The sequence below is a fragment of the Battus philenor genome, unplaced genomic scaffold (assembly GCF_028537555.1).
Source record: "Battus philenor isolate CCGP_79_NKW_IND1 unplaced genomic scaffold, ilBatPhil1.0.hap1 SCAF_1, whole genome shotgun sequence".
In the NCBI taxonomy this organism is placed as follows: Eukaryota; Metazoa; Arthropoda; class Insecta; order Lepidoptera; family Papilionidae; genus Battus; species Battus philenor.
The window spans coordinates 10,152,154-10,172,101 of record NW_027181661.1 but is presented as its reverse complement, the minus strand read 5'-3'; the positions used below and the strand labels follow the sequence as shown (position 1 = coordinate 10,172,101).

General features: G+C 30.8%; 1 protein-coding gene across 5 annotated transcripts in view; it reads right to left on the bottom strand.

Moving 5' to 3' along the window:
- LOC137930611 (alpha-1,3-mannosyl-glycoprotein 4-beta-N-acetylglucosaminyltransferase A-like) overlaps window positions 1-19,948 on the bottom strand; it is a 74,677-nt gene that overhangs the window by 39,724 nt on the left and 15,005 nt on the right. For 2 of the 5 annotated variants that reach the window (XM_068774274.1, XM_068776264.1), the window contains exons 1-2: window positions 17,005-17,083; window positions 11,318-11,451 (exon numbers count right to left, since the gene is read on the bottom strand). In XM_068774274.1, coding sequence (XP_068630375.1) covers window positions 11,318-11,451; window positions 17,005-17,048 — 178 coding nt within the window. In that variant the 5' untranslated portion in view covers window positions 17,049-17,083. Of the gene's footprint in view, window positions 1-11,317; window positions 11,452-12,256; window positions 12,337-17,004; window positions 17,084-19,948 lie in introns of those variants that run through there. The other 3 variants (XM_068774964.1, XM_068776190.1, XM_068775701.1) reach the window with 2 other exon arrangements.

Genomic DNA, 19,948 nt, shown 5'->3' with positions numbered 1-19,948 from the left:
ACAGTTCAACGATTGAACTATTACAATAATAATATATTTATATATTACAATTATTACCATGAATTTTAATAGCTAAATATATATTTTTTAATTACAATGAAGCTTAACTTACCCGCACTTCCGGTATGCCACCGCTACCCAAATGTTTAACATAACACGTTTGCTATGGATATTATTATTATTACTGTACTTCTAAAAAGGACAATGAATTTCAATTTTGTTAAGTTAAATAACATTCAAAATAAACTGATAATTAGATAATACGATAAGCCCTGTGCGTAATGATTATTCGTTTGCTCTAGAAAATAACCAAGGTTGTCCATCCGCGTTCACCTTGTTTATCCGCCGTTAAGTTAATAGTATATATTATGTTAATATCTTCCCAACTATATATCGAAAGCATCAACAACTTTTTGTGAGAGGCGCGATCCATCATTCTAAAGCTCTTCATTACAAATTAATTTAAAAACAAATTTATAAGTTAGTATAGAAAGGATAAAGATGCATATGATTTATATTTTAAAGTATTGTAATTACATACGATCTTACGTGTGAAAAGACTAATGGCCATGTGGTTGAGTTGGTACTAATACTGCTATCTCTTGATAATCTATCGCTAATTTGGTTCGTTAAAATTACTTTAAAATTCCTTATATTTTTCAACAATAAAGGTGTTTTATTACATCTAACTGTGTTAAATGGAGGCCTTAACGCCTGAAACTAATACGGTGACTAATACGGTACTAATACTTCTAAAGTAAACGCTGACATAGTCATAGTTCGATTAGATTAAAAAATATACATAATAGCGAACTCAGAAGACCTACCCATTCGTTTATGGAAAAGATTTAATAAAACCAATAACCATTAGTTATTATATGATAAAATGTACCTTTGTGTAGTGTGACTCAACAGTTATTAATAACGCCGTCAAATTAACCCTTGTATTGTGTAATCGTACGAAAAATGTATCTTTAAATTGATTTTAGTGAAATGAGCGCAGCACCAACCCTACATTTAAAAAGACTGACTCGCTTTAAAGTACATGAAGAGACACGTTTAATATTCATCAAGCCGCAGTGAAGCTACACGGTGACCTACGCCTCAGTGCTCCCATTTCCTTCGTTTTTATATTCTTTCACAAAATATCAGATGTTTAAAGAACTTGTAGAGTAAAAATTATATTATTAAACGTACGTTAACAGTGCACTATAACCTTAACTTTGAGTTTCTTTATTTGCCAAAAATATGCTTATAATCCACTTCAAAGTTTATTTCTTGAATATTTATTATTACATAAATACATTGATAATTATTCATTCATATATTATTCGTTCAAAAAAATGTCTTTGCATTTTAATAGGTTATTAATTGAACACCTGCTGTTAACACAGAAACATTGTCACTGAAACGTTTCGATTAAATTAAAGACATACAGAGCATTTTCCAGTTACCATTAAAATATTTAACAGAAAAGAAGACAAAATAGGAATTTAAGGAATTAAATTTTTAATAACTATCATAACATGAAAATATAATTGTGAAAAGATATTCTTTTGTAAACTAGAAATAAAATTTAATGTAATACATACATGGCATTTTAAAATCACCCAATTGTTAAAAAGTATTTGTTAGAGGTATCACTTACTATTGTAAGCTTTGTTGAGAGTATCAGTTTATTTTGTTAGTTTTATTAGGGTAAAATAACAACGCCTCGGTAGTACAAACACAATTGTCGCTTGAACCGCAAGAGTGTTATGATCTGTCAAAACGCTACGCTGTTAGGAGAATATAAAAAGTTACCTATAAATGTTAGTAAGGCCACGAATGCTCTCCTGCATAAAAAATATAAATTTTACAAGTTTTATAGATAAACAACTCAAGCTATTTTAGTGTTCATATGTACTTATTTTGACAATTTAAAATGACAAATTAAGCATGGTAGGATCTGCCCGCTTCCTCATTTACCGAGACTTATAGCCCAGTTCTCTAAAGTAATAGAGTGAACAGGTACCTATTGGGCATACATGCTTCACCTTCGATCACATTGTCGCTTTCCATCAGCCTTGTTGGTGGTCAAACGCGGATAAGTTAGATGATAAAAAACACTTAAAACATGGGTATAAGAATTGAGATACTCGCTATTATGATACTGTTTCCGAATTTATGTAAACTAGTGAATCTAAAAGAAAAACTAAGCATACGAGTAAATCGCGAGAAATATTTTGCAGACATAACACAGATTCAGTAACAAATAAGAATCAATGCCAATCTTAAAAAAACATAAGCAACATCGATTTATTACTAATTAAAGCAATAGAAAAAACTAATTAGCTAAAGGTACTACATAGTTTTGATCCTCTTGAAAAATTCTAAATTCAGGAAAAATATTTTACTGATTACAAAAAATGCACACATTTAGGGGAGCATACGAGCTCACTGAAAGGAACCTAATGAATCTTGCACTCATTTGCGATTCAATTTTGAAACTACAACCCGCTTTTAAACAAAAAAAAATCAGTTTCTGCTAAAGCGAAGCACTGATTAGGTTACTTTCACGCTAAGATAATGTTTTGTATATGTTGAGACTGTAAAATCAACTTATTATGAACTTTTAACACCTCGCAAACCGATTCGGATCACTACAGTCAACAGCTGATGAGACTCGCTAAAAAAAAATGAAGGAAAAGTGAACCGTAACTGAAACAGTGTAATTTTGTTCAATGATAACATTAGGTCAATGTTAAGAAACTGAAAATAAAATTAATGTACATATTATATTATAATTATTTTAATCTACACGACTATGTCATAACTCTATAAGGAATAAATATCAAATATTCCCATGAGCTGTTTTATGTAGTGCAGAATGCAATTAAAGTAAAAGGGTTGTTTAATAAAGCTCGCACCAATCCATTAACTCGTCATATCATCCGCGTAATCAGTACTCCGTTGCTTTTGAACAATTTATACCAACTAAAGTAGCTGCCTTAATCAGATGATACTTAAAAATTCAGAAAACCGTTATTTTAAAGTTAGTAGAAAAGGTAACCGAAGCAATAGTCTTGTAAAATAAAGTATAGGAACTTCAAACAATTTAACCATTCTCTTTGTACTATTTAAAATAAGCGGTAGAGAGGTAGGGCACATGCTTTTCATAGCACCTGCAAGCGCACATGTGAGACCGGGGATCGATAGGCGCCGGCGCTAACGAACTTGTAAATTACAGTTCTAATCACAGAATTATTAAGTGCTTACCCTAGATAAACATAGAATAAAAACATTGATTAAAAACTAAAATCATTAACATACATTTTTAAATAAATTTTTACATGCGTATTCTTTCCGAAACACATAATTATCGTTTTAGCTACAAACCGAAATCAGGCTATATTTTAATAAATAAAAGCGTCATTGACATGGTTACAAATGTATTTGACTTGAAAAATGCGTAGCACCTAACAATGGAAAAAAATATGCTGAAAATTTTGAACAGCAATAGAACAAAAAGATAAAATAGTTGTTTCAATTTTTTTTATATAAAATGGCAGCCAGTTGATGTGCAATTTATATTTATTTAACCGACTACCAGTTACATCCTCACATTATAATTTTTTTCTAAACGTCAGAAGTTATTTATTTGTTCTTAGTTTAAAAATTATCTTTTTTTAAATATTTTTTATTACCATACTATAGAAAGCATGTTCTATCTATAAATTATACAAAAAATTGCCTTTTTATAGAAAAATTTTAATATTCTGTATTACGGGAACCGAAGATGTAAATAATTTAACCTGAATTAAGCTGCTTTGATGTGGTTTTCCGAGTGCATATTAATGTACCAAAAAATTTAACAAGCTTAAATTAGTAAATATTTAGACGAAGTTTATTCCGGTAAAACATAGTTATACGACCGTCGTTATAAACGTAGTATATTAATGTCGTGTTTTACTGTATTTAGTCACCAATACTAATTTTTTGTTTTAATCATTTACATAGTTATGTAAGAAAATTGCAACCCCTAAGTGATTTGTTTAACAAAAGAGTGTATTTTAATTTACAATTAATCATTGTGGAACTTGGTTAGTATGGTTAGAACTACTTAAAAAATGATCAAAAATCTTCTTTTTCGAAGCGTTTCCTTGGTCAGAGTTGTTAAAACGATCGAATACCTAAACGATATCTTTGACCGTTTAATCAGTGAGTGCATATATATACAACAGTACTATACTTATTCTGGCCATAAAGAATGTTATTATTAAAAATAAATAAAATATTACTTTGAATTTGGAATCAGTCCTTCTTATGTTCCTTCATTTCTTATTTTCGCGCCAATTTATAATAATTTTTTTTAATATCAAAACGGAATAGGGTGATAAAAAGAACTGAATCACTGTGATTGCATTACATAAAGTAGGTATGGTGAAAAATGCAACTCTTAAAATCCTACATACGCTTGGCCGTCAAAGTCAAATGGTCGTGTACCAGGATATTGATAGATACAATGAAACTTCCTGTGTTTGTGACAACAAAAGATCGGGCCGTCCACGTAGTGTGTAAAAAAAGCGATCAAAGCAGCAAGAGAAGGAATTCGAAAAAATCCTGTCCGAAAGCAAGATATTTTAGCTCGGAACATGAACATGAACCATGTCGCGTTTTTTAAGACTTAGGATTTGCAGCCTATAAAAAAGATACACGGCATATCTTAACTGATAATTAAAAAAAAAGAATAAGATGTTAATATTAAAACAACTACTTAACAACAAAGGGAGGTAACAGAAGAAAAATATTTATTGATGAGAAAACCTTTAACAAACAAAATGACTGTATTTATGCAGAAAGCTCTGAAGACGCTTCCTAATTAGTCAACAAAGTACAATGTGGGTATTATCCGACTTCAGTGATTGTTTGGTGGGGTGTTAGTGTTGGCAATAAAGAACTGGTATGTTTTAAAGCAAAAACTGTATTGCAGAGAACGAAGACCAAAGTGGTCTGGAAAAAGCTTTATATTTCTAATGTTTTTATATTAATGTATTAAACTAAAACATGTAGTAGTAATAAATGTTACGAACGATAAAAAAATGTTTTACTTTGTTACAATATTTATGGCAAGACAAAGTATATAACCAAAATCTATATTTTATTACAAAAAAACTTATTTCCACTGAAAAAAATATTGCTAGTTTCATAAATGTAATTGTGATATAGATAACAGTCATTCTTTCTATATACTTCCTGTTTTCGCGCTCTATTCTATTCTTCTATTATTATATATATTTGTATTAATCGGTAACAATAATATAATGCTTACCTGGATTTATACGTCGTTCCCTACATAACAGTGACAAGTTCTTAGTGAAATATACATAACTATATAACTATACAATGGAAACTAAAATATTCGTTGACCTGAACATTCGAACTCGTTTAGTCAGTTTAAGTCAGTTGTAAAGTAGCACGAAATTGAACTTCATCGCCAAAAGCGTATTGAAATCTTTCGTGTTGTTGACTGTTGATTCGATTTCAACAGTTTCAATAAAGAACCACTCTACCACTTTATACGGTTTATAAGGTTTTTTTCGGTCATCGCGTGTGGTACACTGTTTTGTAGACCCAGATTTTCGCAAAGATACCAAAAATATTTTTGTAGCCGATTTTAAATTTTCCAGTTACTTCGTAATAAAAATCTAACGTAATGTCTAATTCTGATTACTGCTCTATTTGTTTTACTTAACTGTGCGGCTAGAGCGAGGTGCATTTTTTACATCAAAATTCACGGAATGAAAATGTTTGACTAACTTTGTGCTACTCTAATTTACCCAGTATTAGGCGTTTAAACGTCACAATTTTGTGGGATTTCTTTTCGTAGCTATTATTGCATTAATTTTCCTTTTATTAAGAAAAAATTTAAAAGCCTCGGCTTTCTTCATTAGATAAACTAATTTTGACAGAAAAGAGATAAAAATTAGCTCAAAAAACAATTTTAACTTGTATAGTTCTTTTTTGAATTTTATTATTTTATTAAATTTTTAAATTAATTTATATATTATTATATTTTTTAAATTAATTTAAACTTTTTAATGTCCTCACAATCAGCAAGATACCAGTAATACGTACAAAAATGATTTTATTACAAGCTTATATATATACATACTATGTACGAAAAGACTTTTACCCAGACCCAGTATAAACGCGAATACTTTACCCACGTGCATAAGAATTCTTATAAATATAGGTAATTATATAGAAATCCAATTTTATTTTATATTCTGACAAAATAAGCTACTGACATTATTCTTTGTGAAATACACAAGTGATCGAATCATCCCTAGTCGAAAATAATATGAAGATTATTTTGTAATGATTCAAAACTGGATTTTCATTAATAGACTAATTCAAACATTTTCGAATGCAATAATTTAGCAATATAACTGACAATATAACCGATATATATAAATAATATAACCGCAATCGTCAAAGTCAAAGGGAATTTATAAAGGGAAATCGGCAAAGCGTAATTGGTTCAACAACGTGTTTTCCGGCAGTGGAAATAGCGGGTCAAAAACATTTATGTCAAAAATCAACAAGCCGAACTGAATTCATTAAAACGTTATACATATGGAAGCAAACATTAAACCGAACACTAAAACCATATATAGTTTCTTTAAATATTTTTGCTTGCATTAATTTTAGTCAAATTCGAATTTTGTATCAATAATTTCTCATAAAACTATGTTTTGGGAAAAGATAATAACAATTTTATTTCAAGTAGCCAGATGTAAAAATTGTAAAACATGTATATTATCGATCGTAAAATTAGGTATTATTTATAAGATAAATATAATAACGACAATAATAACAACGACCTAAACTAGTTCGTCATATTTGTGGGTGATAATCCTATGTTGTACTTGCCAGTCCGCCGTCTCCACTTTAGAACCTAAAAGCGCCAGCGGTCATCTATTCTGCACGCAATGTGGCCTACCTATCGCCTGTTCAACTTTTCAATCCATTGGTCTACGGATCTCGTAATTCCTTGATTTCACTGAGACGTAGAAAGTAAGAATGACCTTGCCAATGAGGTCCAAGTGAGAGACCATATTACACTGGTGGACACACTTTGGTATGAAAAATATAAAAAACCAGAGTCAATTAATATTTAAGAGAATAATCAAACGACGTACATAGCCGTGCAAGAAATCTTCTCGTATACCCTTTTTCATCTTACATTTATTTCGATTGCCTATATTTAGTACACAACCCACTTATTAAAAAACTTGAATGAAAAACTTTATATTGCTCCGCGACCTGACTTCACAGACACTGAAAAATTTCAAAGTCACAAATCTCGGCTTCTATATATATATGTGTGTGTTCAAAAACTATCAACCATATTTATACACGGTCGTCATATTTATTCAACTTTGACAACCGTGTTACGTTACGTACAAAGCAACTGGCTGTGTAGTCTATAATACTGAGATATTTCACTTCGAAAAGTGCAATTTTTATAGGTTCCGCACGAATCGCTCTCGAGTCATGATTTTGTTTTATATTCATTTACAAAATAAAATGTGTTGATCACGCAATATTTACTATTAATCTATATTGCTTTCTCAAAACTTTCCTTCAATCTACCAGCTAAAGTGCTTAATAGGAGTCGGAGTCTTCTGATATCATCGGACAAAACCATAGCGTATAATACTTACGTGGAACGCTGATTATTAGTACAAGAAACACAGAAAAATAAACTAAAAGTTCTATATCATCATACTATATCAATGACTTTTTACTTTCTCTACTAATTATATACAAAGATGTATATAATTGAAAAAATTCAATTCTTCCAACGCCCAACATTATCTCATTTATAACTTAAACAAAGAAAGTCGAGGCGTTTTTTTGAGTATTTATTCTTATACTCTTAATTACCGTTAATCACGCCCACGAAAGACGCTACGACTTTACACCCACGCATGAACTTTGTCTTTAAACCTGTAATGAATGTAAATACTGAAAAGGCTTTCTAATAAAAATTTACTTTATTTAATGTGCCATCTTTTGTAAACTACCATAAATGTATCTCACTACAATCATTTTTTAATACCGAATACATGTACTTGCCTCTGTGTGATGACACCACTTCCAGAACAATACTTTAATTAAACATCTGCTCTGAAACACCTATTTTTGATAAACGAAATTCTTTCGAAAACAAAGCTGTATACTGTAGAAAGCCTTAAAATACGTGATTACAGCGCTTGGCTTTGAATGATTTTGAAAATATGAAATTTAACAATATTTGACGTGCATTTTATAACAGATACGCTAAAATTGATTCAATAAATCAAATTCCACACATTTCGATCAAAAAAAATTTTAAATATTTTAATTTCGTCATGATAAATAAATGGTTAAAAGTGAATTTAGTCTAGTACACTAGCAAAGCAACGCGGTAAGCCGAAACGCAATAATCTTTTCTCGTCACCCAATAGACGGCGGAATAAGCAACGGATTCTCCCTTAAGTTTCGTTTTCTCAAATTAAAAATAATATTTGTCAGCCAGAAATTTTTGCTTGAAAAAACTATGCACATACTTTATTTGATTGATACGAAAGCGTTATCGAACATTTGCTTTTTAGAGAGCTGAATAACACAAAATTTAAAAGCTTTAGAAGCAAAACGGATAGTCAAAACAAATGTTTAGTTTCAATTGCTGCAGCTTTTGCCGGCAAAATGATATTTATCTTCATCAAATACTTCTCATCCAACGTTCAAATTTAAGGATAACCATATGTTATATTACGTTAATTTCCTTTTACAAAGCATATCAATATGTCTAATAACATAAATACAATGAGAAAAAATAATTTACTAAAAATACAGTAAATACTTTCGTTTCGGCTTTTAGTTTAGAGAATACTTAATGTATTGCCACAGTGATAAAACGGAGGTCATTCTCGAATTCAGCATTGCATAAAACACAATAAGCGTTTTTGGTTAATGTTTTCACAATTAATTCAATCAATGTAGAAAATATATTCATTTCACACGCACTTCTCAAATCGTGTCAAACCGAATATGGCGATTTCATGTATCGCGACAGCAGATTGCAAAACCTAACACTAATGATAATAATATCGATCTACTTTTTTAATTCTGTATAGACATGTATATTTCAGAATATTTGTTGTATCAAAAATTTAAAAATATCTAATAAAAGCATTAGATATTCGTCATAATTCTATTCAGAAATTTCAATTAATTTATTTAGCTCATACAGAGTTTTAAGAACAAAACGAGTAAAGTCTGGAGGAATACAAAATGTTTCGCATGTATTGTATATATACATACATCGAACCATGACGTGTACGCCCGAGTCGAAATACATATTCAGTCTCTTTCAAAGATTATTAAGCCTGTTTCCAGACAGAATCACTGGCTTATCTTAATAAGTTACGCTCAACAAAAGGTAAGAAGTCCCGATTCACGTTGGGACTAGAAAAAAATATTTTACTAGAAACTCTGCTACTAAAAATATAGAAAAATATACTTTAAGTACGTTTTGGTAATTTGGGACCCATCGTCTTTCGATGCGATGAGACTACATAGCACTGCTACTTCAAGTTAGAGACCTTTGATTAATACGTGTTTTGTCTTTTATAGATAACTTCAAAAATGTCTTTTGAAATTCATCCATCATGTCCACGCACCTGATAGACAAAATCCGTGTCTGTAAATTCGACGAGTTACAGAGCATATCCACATTAAAAAATCCGATATAGATAGCCATAAAGTAAGTGATAAATAAAATAATAAGGTCTTGTCACATGGTATTTTTAAATAATATATATGCCGCTATCATTATTTGCCCTCATGGACATCATAATAACTGCTATTTTTCAATAGTTTCAACGGCTCGAAAAATTTAATCCCCAAAAGTTAAGAGCGGATTTATAACAGATCAAACAATGCGATTGATAAATCAATTCTTAAACGCTGCTATATCGTAGGCATATCGTATCGTAATAAAGTTCGTTTGATTTTTAAATAACTCCTTGCATCCGAATGTTTAAGAGTTCTATTTGTACAACTCCAGGACTTGGTTCCAGCAGACCGTTTCGTAGAGCCGTGCCACTTTTGTTACACCTAATGCCAGCATGGAGGTCATACCTCATAAGTTCCAACGAAAAGTCATATAGCAGAGTAGTAACATTGAGTGGCCACCAGGTAGTCTTTTGGCGCACTGTGAATTCTTTTACAGGGGCTTCTCAAGAGCGGAGTCTTCTGCAATTCTCCAAAAACGGATGCTTAAGTAATAATAAACTTATAGAAAGAATTAGCAGCCGTTCCATTACGACTTACAGGTGTATTTTTGGATAACTTTTTGTAAAAAGGCTCCCAGAGATCTGTAGGATATCTCGATTATATGAATTAAAAACAATACATTCCTTTCTTTGTTTAATAGTTACTTTTATATATGGAATCACAACGTATTTTCTACATTTTTTTCCAAAAGTGTACTTTATTATGGCTCATTGTATATTTCGCAAGAATAACAGGTTGGCGACACTGCGGTGCCTAATGTATGCGACGGAGTGGAAGTTGCCCCGAGCTCACTTTAGCGAAGTGACATGCCTCATAGGACATATAGCAGGGGCAATGGTGTGGCAATAGTATATGATCGCTTACAATTGGATGTGGTAGTTGTACACATAACGATATTGATGGGTGATGTGAACAAAAGCGGCAATCTCAAGCGATATCATTTGCAAGTAAAGGAAAGTGAGTGCTGGCTATCTGACAATTTGCATCTTCAAAAAAAAAAAACATTGTTCCCTAAAACTAATCATTAACATAATTCTATAGAAATATAGACAAAACAAGAAGCGGTAATGCTCAAATTTACTGCGCTCCCATTCGAGAGTGCCGTAAAATGTAAATTCAGCGAGGTAATAAGTCAAGCAATCTAATATGTCTAGCAATGCACATAAGTAAAACCGCTGTGTTACTAACTACGAAAAAGACTACTTCTCGGTTACACGCTCCACTAATATCCATTTGAGTCGCAAGACATCCTTTGTTGGAAATAGGCCTCCCCAAGGAATTCCAACAAGATCGGTAAGAAGCGGCTTGAACGACGTTTTCGGACAGCCATAATAAGGTCATCTGCGTTGTGGGTGGACGTCCCCAGGATATATTACGTTTGTAGATATAGTACAAGTTCTTGTTTCAAATCGTCTTTCAAGTAATCTTACATAAATACAAAGCAGAGAATTTAACACTGTTGATAAAAAAAAAAAATTGAAGTACTCACTGCCGCTGCTGCTGAACATCACCGCAAGGAAGATCGCGGCTAGTATCGCAGCGAACGCAGTGAACCGCTTCCGAGGCGTCGACGTGAAGCCGCCGAGAGAGCGTGAAAAGCTGTACCCATGGGTCATATTAAATCTGAAACAATAAAAACTTCTATAATACCTACTATAACATACAATATTGCTCCATTAATAATAGGTTGGGAAAAAGATTCGTGGTATTTTAATATATACATATGTATATATTAAAATACGATACAATAGTTTATTCATATAATATGTAGATACCATTTTCTTCAATGACTTTTTGCCATCTTAGGAGGTAGCACGATACCTTTACTACGTTACTGTAAAAGTTTTGAGACTTCTATCATAAAAATACGACAAATAGTTTTGACTGTGGGATCTTGATGTTGGCTTGACACTACCTAAATAAATCTGATGCCCGGAACAGGTTAACATCTGTAGGTCATGGTTATATGGTGAATACATTATGACCTTCCAGCAAATCTCTCTTTCGCGGAAGTATATGTTTCAATATGTTTCTTTCAGTACGCTCGTGCCTATATATTTAGAAGTTTTTATACTACCATCTTTTTTGAATTGACCCAAAAAATTGTTTTCTTTCTTAAAAATAACGTAACGTAGTAGTAACTACAATGGTTTAATAATGTCAGTGGAACACAATGAAATTTGAAGGAAAAAAAAACAATTATTTTTATGAATAAAGTGTAAATAAGTAAAAACTTTCAATCTTCCGCCCCTCAGTCTTCGTCGATTGGGTCCTTCTTTCAAAGATATATAAAATAGACCATATTGCACTATGCGAGCGTGATAGACGTGACATTTAAATGAATCCTCCGTTATATCGGTTATCTCAAATTTTTCTTCACCTTTTTTTAAAAAATAATAAAATATAACTTGTCGTAACTGATACGTACATAATGGTGAATTTTCACTAGTTTCTTGAAATCCGTTCCCGAGTAAATTTGCTTACTAAAATTTATTTTAATAAAATCAAACGTACTTAACACATAACATACTAAACATACACATAACTTTCTAAAGAAATAATCAGCTTAGCTGAGATCAGCACACTCTCGGGTGTTATGTTTTCTGTTAATAAAATTTCTCTCTGAAAACCTTTCATAAATGCATTCCTTTATAAACCTGTAAAATAAGAAAACAGATGGGCTCTTCGCTAATATTTTTATAAAATGCACAACAATTTTCATAGTGCAGTAGTGAACTTGTTTCAGTGCTGCATTTATAAGAATGGTAAAAGACCACGTGAACCCAAAAATACCGTTATCAGCTAACATTATTTTCTGGTATTTCCTGCTTTGTATTAAATACTGATATAATGAACAACGATAAAAGTTTAGTCATATTATAAATAAGACTGCTTATATCTTATCGATGTATGAAGAAGTTATGTATTTTTAGTAGTCAACTCGTTGCCTGGATCGAGACACTGATAATTCAACCGTGACCAAAACTTTACGAACAATATTGATCACAAAATTATTTAGAATGAGAGCTGAAGTTATGTAAAACACATACAATTAGACATATGACAAAAGTTGTGTAAAATAGATAATTAGATATGTACAATTAGAGAATTAGAAAGAGACATTACTTAAAATATATTTAAATTTCCAGAAACGTTACTGAAAGACTATTTCTATTAATTCTAATAATAATAAATCAGTATTAAATCCGTTTTGATAATTTAATAAATATCGAATAAATATTTTATCACTTTAAATCGATTATTTCTTACAACCCTTTCTTAAGCTTTCATTTATAATTTATGCATCAAGCATCGAACAGTCTCTTCGAAATATCTACTTAAAAAATATACGAACTAAATGGCAATATTGCAGTCATTCTAGCAAACATACCCGAGTAAAGTAATACAGAGTTACATAACGTACAGTAAGTGTGACGAAAAATATGTGAAAACAAGCTGTAGTAAGCAGTATAATGTGCCATTGTTTGCGCCGGTCCTAAACGAATCACCGATCCTTGCGATCTTAGAGAACTCGCTGAACGTCTCATCGATAAGTAACTTTACTCTATTGGTAATTACATCTTGTTCAAAGTTCATTTCTATTAAAAGAAACAAACAGTATCTACGGCAGTATTAGTATAATAACGTTGCAAGTTCATTATTTATGTCGTGAACGCAACAAAAATGTATATGTGTCTTAAACATATAATTATCTAATCAGTACACAAGATATTAAAAAATCTGATTAATATCAAAATAGAAGTAATAAATAACAATAATAAAATTTGAAATAGCGCACCGCAAACCGTTAACTTTAAAAAATATAAACCGACACTGTCCGGTTTGACGTTGATTGTGGAATAATATCATTAAAAATTTGTACAACTTACAATAAGCGTCAAGTCGTCTTCCGCTATATAAAGAAAAGGAACTTCGTCTAATTTTTTTTGTCAATATTTTACGCATTCCTTTTTAATCATTAATTTGGATATTTAAATTATATTTTAAGAGACTCCATTCTCTAATCATAAATGCAATTTGAATGTCGAAGGCTATCTAATTTATTGAACATTAGATTAGATAAAAAATGTGTTATATGAAATTAAATATTTTAAAAACCCAAGAAATTAAACATACAAAGTTATCTATGCAGCATGTATAAAAAGTACGAGAAAATGATAAAGAGAACTAAGAACAAGCGCTTGTAGTAGGCTGCTTTTGACATTATTAAATAGCCGACATTTTAAAAATAAAAAGTATAAACCGTTCCCTGGCGTTTTTCTAATTTTTTTATGTCCGCCAAACTGATTTAATCTAACGAAGAACTTTGGTACAATTTGAAGCATTTTTAATAAAAAGAAAAACTCAACACAAGCCGCGTCAAATATTGAGATGTTCATAGATTTTCTACAATGTTATTAAGAATAAGCTAACACGGTTAAAGCCTCTCCAATCACGTAATTTTGAAGAAAACAGCTTAACTACCTATCTCTGCTGTTGACGTCAAAATAAGGTTTACTCATTGGAAAATATGTTTATACAAAAAACTGGTATTTTCGAAATAATACACAAGCCTGCTCATAGAAATATTAAAACACTCGATCATGATTTTTCCGAAAGAAAATTGTAAAACTTAAAACAAAATTGGTTCATGCTGTTTCAGGAAACTAGACACCAAACTTACCGCAATCGACCTATTTATTATAGGCAAATTCTGCCATTTTTGAATAAATGATGCCAAATCGGTACATTATGACAATGCTATCTATGAGTTCAGCTTGTAACTATTTTGTCCTATTTGTCAAATATCTGAAGACTGAATCAATATTCAAGTGTCCCACACGGGCAATTCACTATCGGTATTTTTAAAATTCGAACCGTTTTGGGACAGATCGATCATGATTTATAAAAGTCATGTTTACATGCCTGTCAAACTCCACAGAAATCGAAACCTAGTTTAACTTAAAAAAGGTATTTGTTTAAAGTGAGATAAAAGCTATTTCACCACATCTACAAACGCCAAAGTGAATTCCATCTTTTTAGAGTATAAATGCTAATAAAATAACAGCTTAACAAATCCTTAGCTGTCCTAAATTGATATTTTTCTGGACATATCGCATAAAAAAACATGATACAGAATACTTTAAAAAGAATTTATCTCTGTACACGTTTTGTTTATGTGCGCACACCTTAAATACGTTACAGTATTCGCCGTGGTTTTTAACGCTTGAAATAATTTGGTTTTTGCTTTTTTCGCATCTACGCTCCAAAAACTGTTGAACTGATTATAAATCTCCTCGAAATCTTTATCGTTGCAGGTACTGTACTAGTTGTAACTTTTTTTTATTAATACATATTTAACGATTTTGTTTAAAGCTCAGGATTAGTTTTAATTATAGTAAATAAGATTAACAAATTGGAACTAAAATAAAATTATTTTCTCGTTAAATCTAACTTGGAATTCTGTGTAACAATATCAAATAAGTAAAGAAGACGTTAATTAAAAATAATTGATTATTTCTCGGTATTGTTGACGCGAAACGAGTTCTTATAAAAATAATTGAAATGACATCGGAATATTTTTCAAGCTCAGAAACTCTAGTAATTTACGAATAAATAATATACTTACAGCCTTTGAGAGGGACACTTTGTATAAAACGACTGTTTGTGTGCGATTTTTGACCATCGCTATTTCTTTATTGGTGTGTCATCGTGTGTATTCATTCGATTGACAAATACACACATTGATCCTTTCAGTACATAAAATAAGTTTAACTGTACTATATTAAAACAAAATCTGAAGGCACGATAAAATACCTAGCCTGTTAGGTTAAACAATACATATCTAACAAACCTGAACCGCAAACACAATTTCAAAATAATTTCCTTCTTTGATGAAAATTTTAATCGTCCCTAACTTTAAAATATGTTAGGGAAATCACAGATAAAAGTTTATTAATTAAAAAAAGAAATTATAACTGTAAAAACTTATTAGGCTTAAATTATTACAGGTGGGGTAATATTCCCTTATGCTTTTGTCTCAGTCAACAAATTGAAGACATACAAAAAAAATTAATCATCATGTATAGTCTGCAGCAGTAAAAGTCTGAACATGTTCAAGTGATTTATAAAGGCTTTGATTGAGATCCCTCTTCTTGTTCTTTCTATTAGTTTTTATTTTTAAATTGTGGTAGTGTACAGTGCTGGATCTAACCTTATTTAAAAATGTTTGGATAGCTCTATTACTTAACAGAGCAATGTTCAATGTAAATTATGTCAATTTGAACTATTCGCTGCTCGTTTGTTCATAGTTAATATTAAAACAGCACTATGTTTTTTGCCATTTTACAACGCAGCAATAAATAAAATGAACATTCTCTGACGAATAAAGCTACCGGCTATTGAGTCCCACAAAATCCTAATTAAGTCAATACCACTGAAACTCATTAAAAGATATGTTTCAAAACCAATAAGAATATAAACAATAACATTTGAGGATGAAATCTATAAATCTATTAATTATTCCGACAACGTTACACCTTAAGTCAGACTCCTTCCAGCTAAAAACAAAACCATGACAGTGTTTCAGCTTACAAATCAGCCGCCAGCAAAAGGATTCTCTATCAAAATTAAGCGAGTAAAGTGTTCAAATTTTCATTCTCCTGTGCAGTCACTATCCGCGATATTACTTTTCCTCAGAAGGCACGAGACACAAAAGGTGGGCATCACGAGGTATTTTTGCCATAAAGTTTCAAGGTAGCTCAGCCCTAAGTGCACTTCTCGAAGACGTGCTGCACCGTGTCCTCGCCATAGCAAAGATTCACGGTTCGTATATGATACACATACCTACTAAAGCATCCATGGAAGTACATTAATCAGCCGGAAGTTCGGAGCACCGTACCGTTTATTCATCTAATTATATAAAATATGTAAAACGAACCGCACAGACTTAAAAGTGGCGCTATATGTCCATAGATAAGCTTATTTTATTACCGATCTAACTGTAATTGTATTAACATCAACACTGACTCGTAATCACGTTATCAATTAATCTTACATTCTAAAATATAAGTTCACTGCCAAAATGAATAAGAACATTCATATGCATTTTGACTATCCCAAAGATATAGAATACAAATTTGTATAACCAATACTTTTTTCAACATTGATACTTACATCAATCTGGTTCTTAAGAACAAAATATAGCACGAAAATAACATCGTCCTCCACAATTGGCGTGCAAAGAAAAAATTTCTACCGTATCTTCTGTGGGCAGGCATTGTTAATTTGTCCTACAACAAATATCTTCCATTCACATCACTCGTTAAATACAATAATGAATATACAAAATTGAACAAATACTTTAAAAAAATTATATGTACTTACAGGGATATCAAAGCACACAACAAATAAAGCACATTACTAACCTGCCGCGAAGACTTTTAGCTTAATCATTTTGGAAATGTAAAAAGCTATAAGATGCGTAACATGTGATTCCAAAACTATGATATGATGAATAAATAAAAACTGTTCGATAGCCGTAATTAGCTGCGCTCGAGACATTCTAGCAGAATTTCCATGAGGGGCATACAAATGATATTTATGCAACTGAAACCCGATATGGTTAAATAAAATCTTAATAAAAATAAAAACATAAAATTAATAAATAATTATGAATTTCTAATTAACTTGGTTGACGATTTGTTGATTAAAAAATTTGAACCGAAGATTAAATATGATTTTATTGTATGTAAACTGTATATAAACAACCACGCGAAGTTAATGTCATTTATCTTCTTTTTCTTGCTCACAATTTCATTGACATTACATTCGCACCATGACGTTAATACTTGAACAGATTATGCAAAAGTTTTAAATACCACATACAAAACGAAGTTTCACATGTGTATACAGTGTATACTCCTAGCAAACATTCTAGGGATTACCTTGTGCATATATAAACAAAATATTTACACTGTGTCTTTAAGCATGAATGTAAATAAGAATTTTCATAAATTTTTGGAGCGTTTGTTCGTTTCATTGCTGAAAATTTTGCCATTGGATACATTTTTATATAAATCACACTTTGTGAATTATTATTATAAAGTATTGAACAGTGGCGCTCACCAGTACGATCGTCAATCTGCCTGCAAAGCGCGGCGATTATGGCATCTATGGGCTGAAACTATCTCCATTTTTGCTAGCTCAGACATTCCCGGTCAATTTTAATGATAACTTAGGGAAACGTCACAGTTTGAACTAAAATTCTAATCGCAGTTTTTTTTTATTTTTAGGGTCTAAAATTCATGGAAGTAATGTTATTATAATAAACTTACTATAGACCTTAATGACTTAGTAATTAAATCATAACCGAATTACATTAAATACACTGCATTATTAACAAATCCATATCTCCATTACTACTTTTCCCAAGATCAACAAAGATCAACAAAGAGATCCTACTTTAAAACGTAATTTATTGATTGATCATTGTTTTATCTATAAATTTAAACACTTTGTATACAACATATTTATTACGGCGAACTAAATGCCAAAGCCATTTTCTAAGTAATAACCGGTGTTGTACAATTAATTTTAAAATGAACTAAGCACACACTCAATAACAATTTCAAACGTTGAACCAAAAGATTTCTTGGTCGTTACATTAACTTACACACACAAAGTAATACATTTGTGAAACTTCGAGGAAATTATACAAGTGTCACCAACGACGAGTAAATAAATCTAAAGATAAATACAGCGCATTCGTAGCGCAAATCCAATTAAGTTCTTACGCATGTCCACGCCACCTCTGTGCACGGCATATAGTTTTAAAAGTATAGGCGTGCATAACAGATTTCTTTTAATTTATTTAAGTCTTCGCATGTAAATGTGAGAGTAATAAAAAACTATTTGTCAAAACAATAATGCAAAATTTTCCTTGATTATGAAGTGATAATGCGAACAGTATATATATATATATATACATATATATATATATATATATATATATGTATATATATATATAAACCTATCTATTTACTTTTTATAGTACATCAACAAAAATGAAGTACATACAAATGGCGATCCCATTGATGAATTACACCCTAATTACCTAGGCACTTAACACAAAATATTTATTTCTGTGCTTATAAATAAAATTTAGTGGCTATGAGCAAATTTTGAATGCGTTTCTAAATTTATTTTGTTAAATTATTCTTAATTTAATAACTTATCCCAATTCAATACAATACTAATATCCAAAAAGTAGTTATGCTTTACACAGGTATCTTTTTCTAATAAACCTGTACTTTTTTTAAAAAATGAACAATTTAAAGATAAAAATAAATAATAAAAAAATTAAATTACCAATTCGAAATCATCGGAATAAAGACTGACACCATGTTAAATTATACGAAATAAAATAAATAATCTGTACACCGTTAATAATTGAAAACGATCAAATTTGTAATTATAATCCGTACACCGAAACTCTTTTACAATTGACTACGAATCTTAACAAACATAAAGTATTTAGTTCCTTACATTTAATTGTCCTACATATATTTAAGTATAGATATGTTTTGCGTTTTATCAACACAACATAAAGTTCCTTCTTCAAACATGAAACAGGAAACATAAAACATAAAAATAAAGATTGGTTTCCAGAAATGTTTTCAAATGTTTGGTTTGTTTAACAAGTTTTGATTGGTAGTTTTTAGCATACATTTTCCTGTTGAAACCAACCTGTGCATTGCCTTGGACTTTGTTAATAGTGTTAAATATAAGGTTATCGAGTAACCTGATATAAAATTTGATTGTCTATAATGATTTTCACACATTTTTTCTATTGTCATACTTATAAGAAAATAAATTTCTTCATAAATAAAGTAACAGTGTAGAAAAATGTACATTTTAAATTTATGAAAAACCGTTATAACTTCCAAAGACCTTAGAAGCATAAATAGTTTTGTTACAATGCATGTTTTATGTCATGTGTCTTTCTAAAAAATTACCATATCGTCACTTATTGTTTGTTGGGGTATAAACAGGCGCGATCTAAACTCCCAGATTCAATTAGTGTGTAACAAGGAAAAAGCGTCTGGTATGGAAAAGTAAC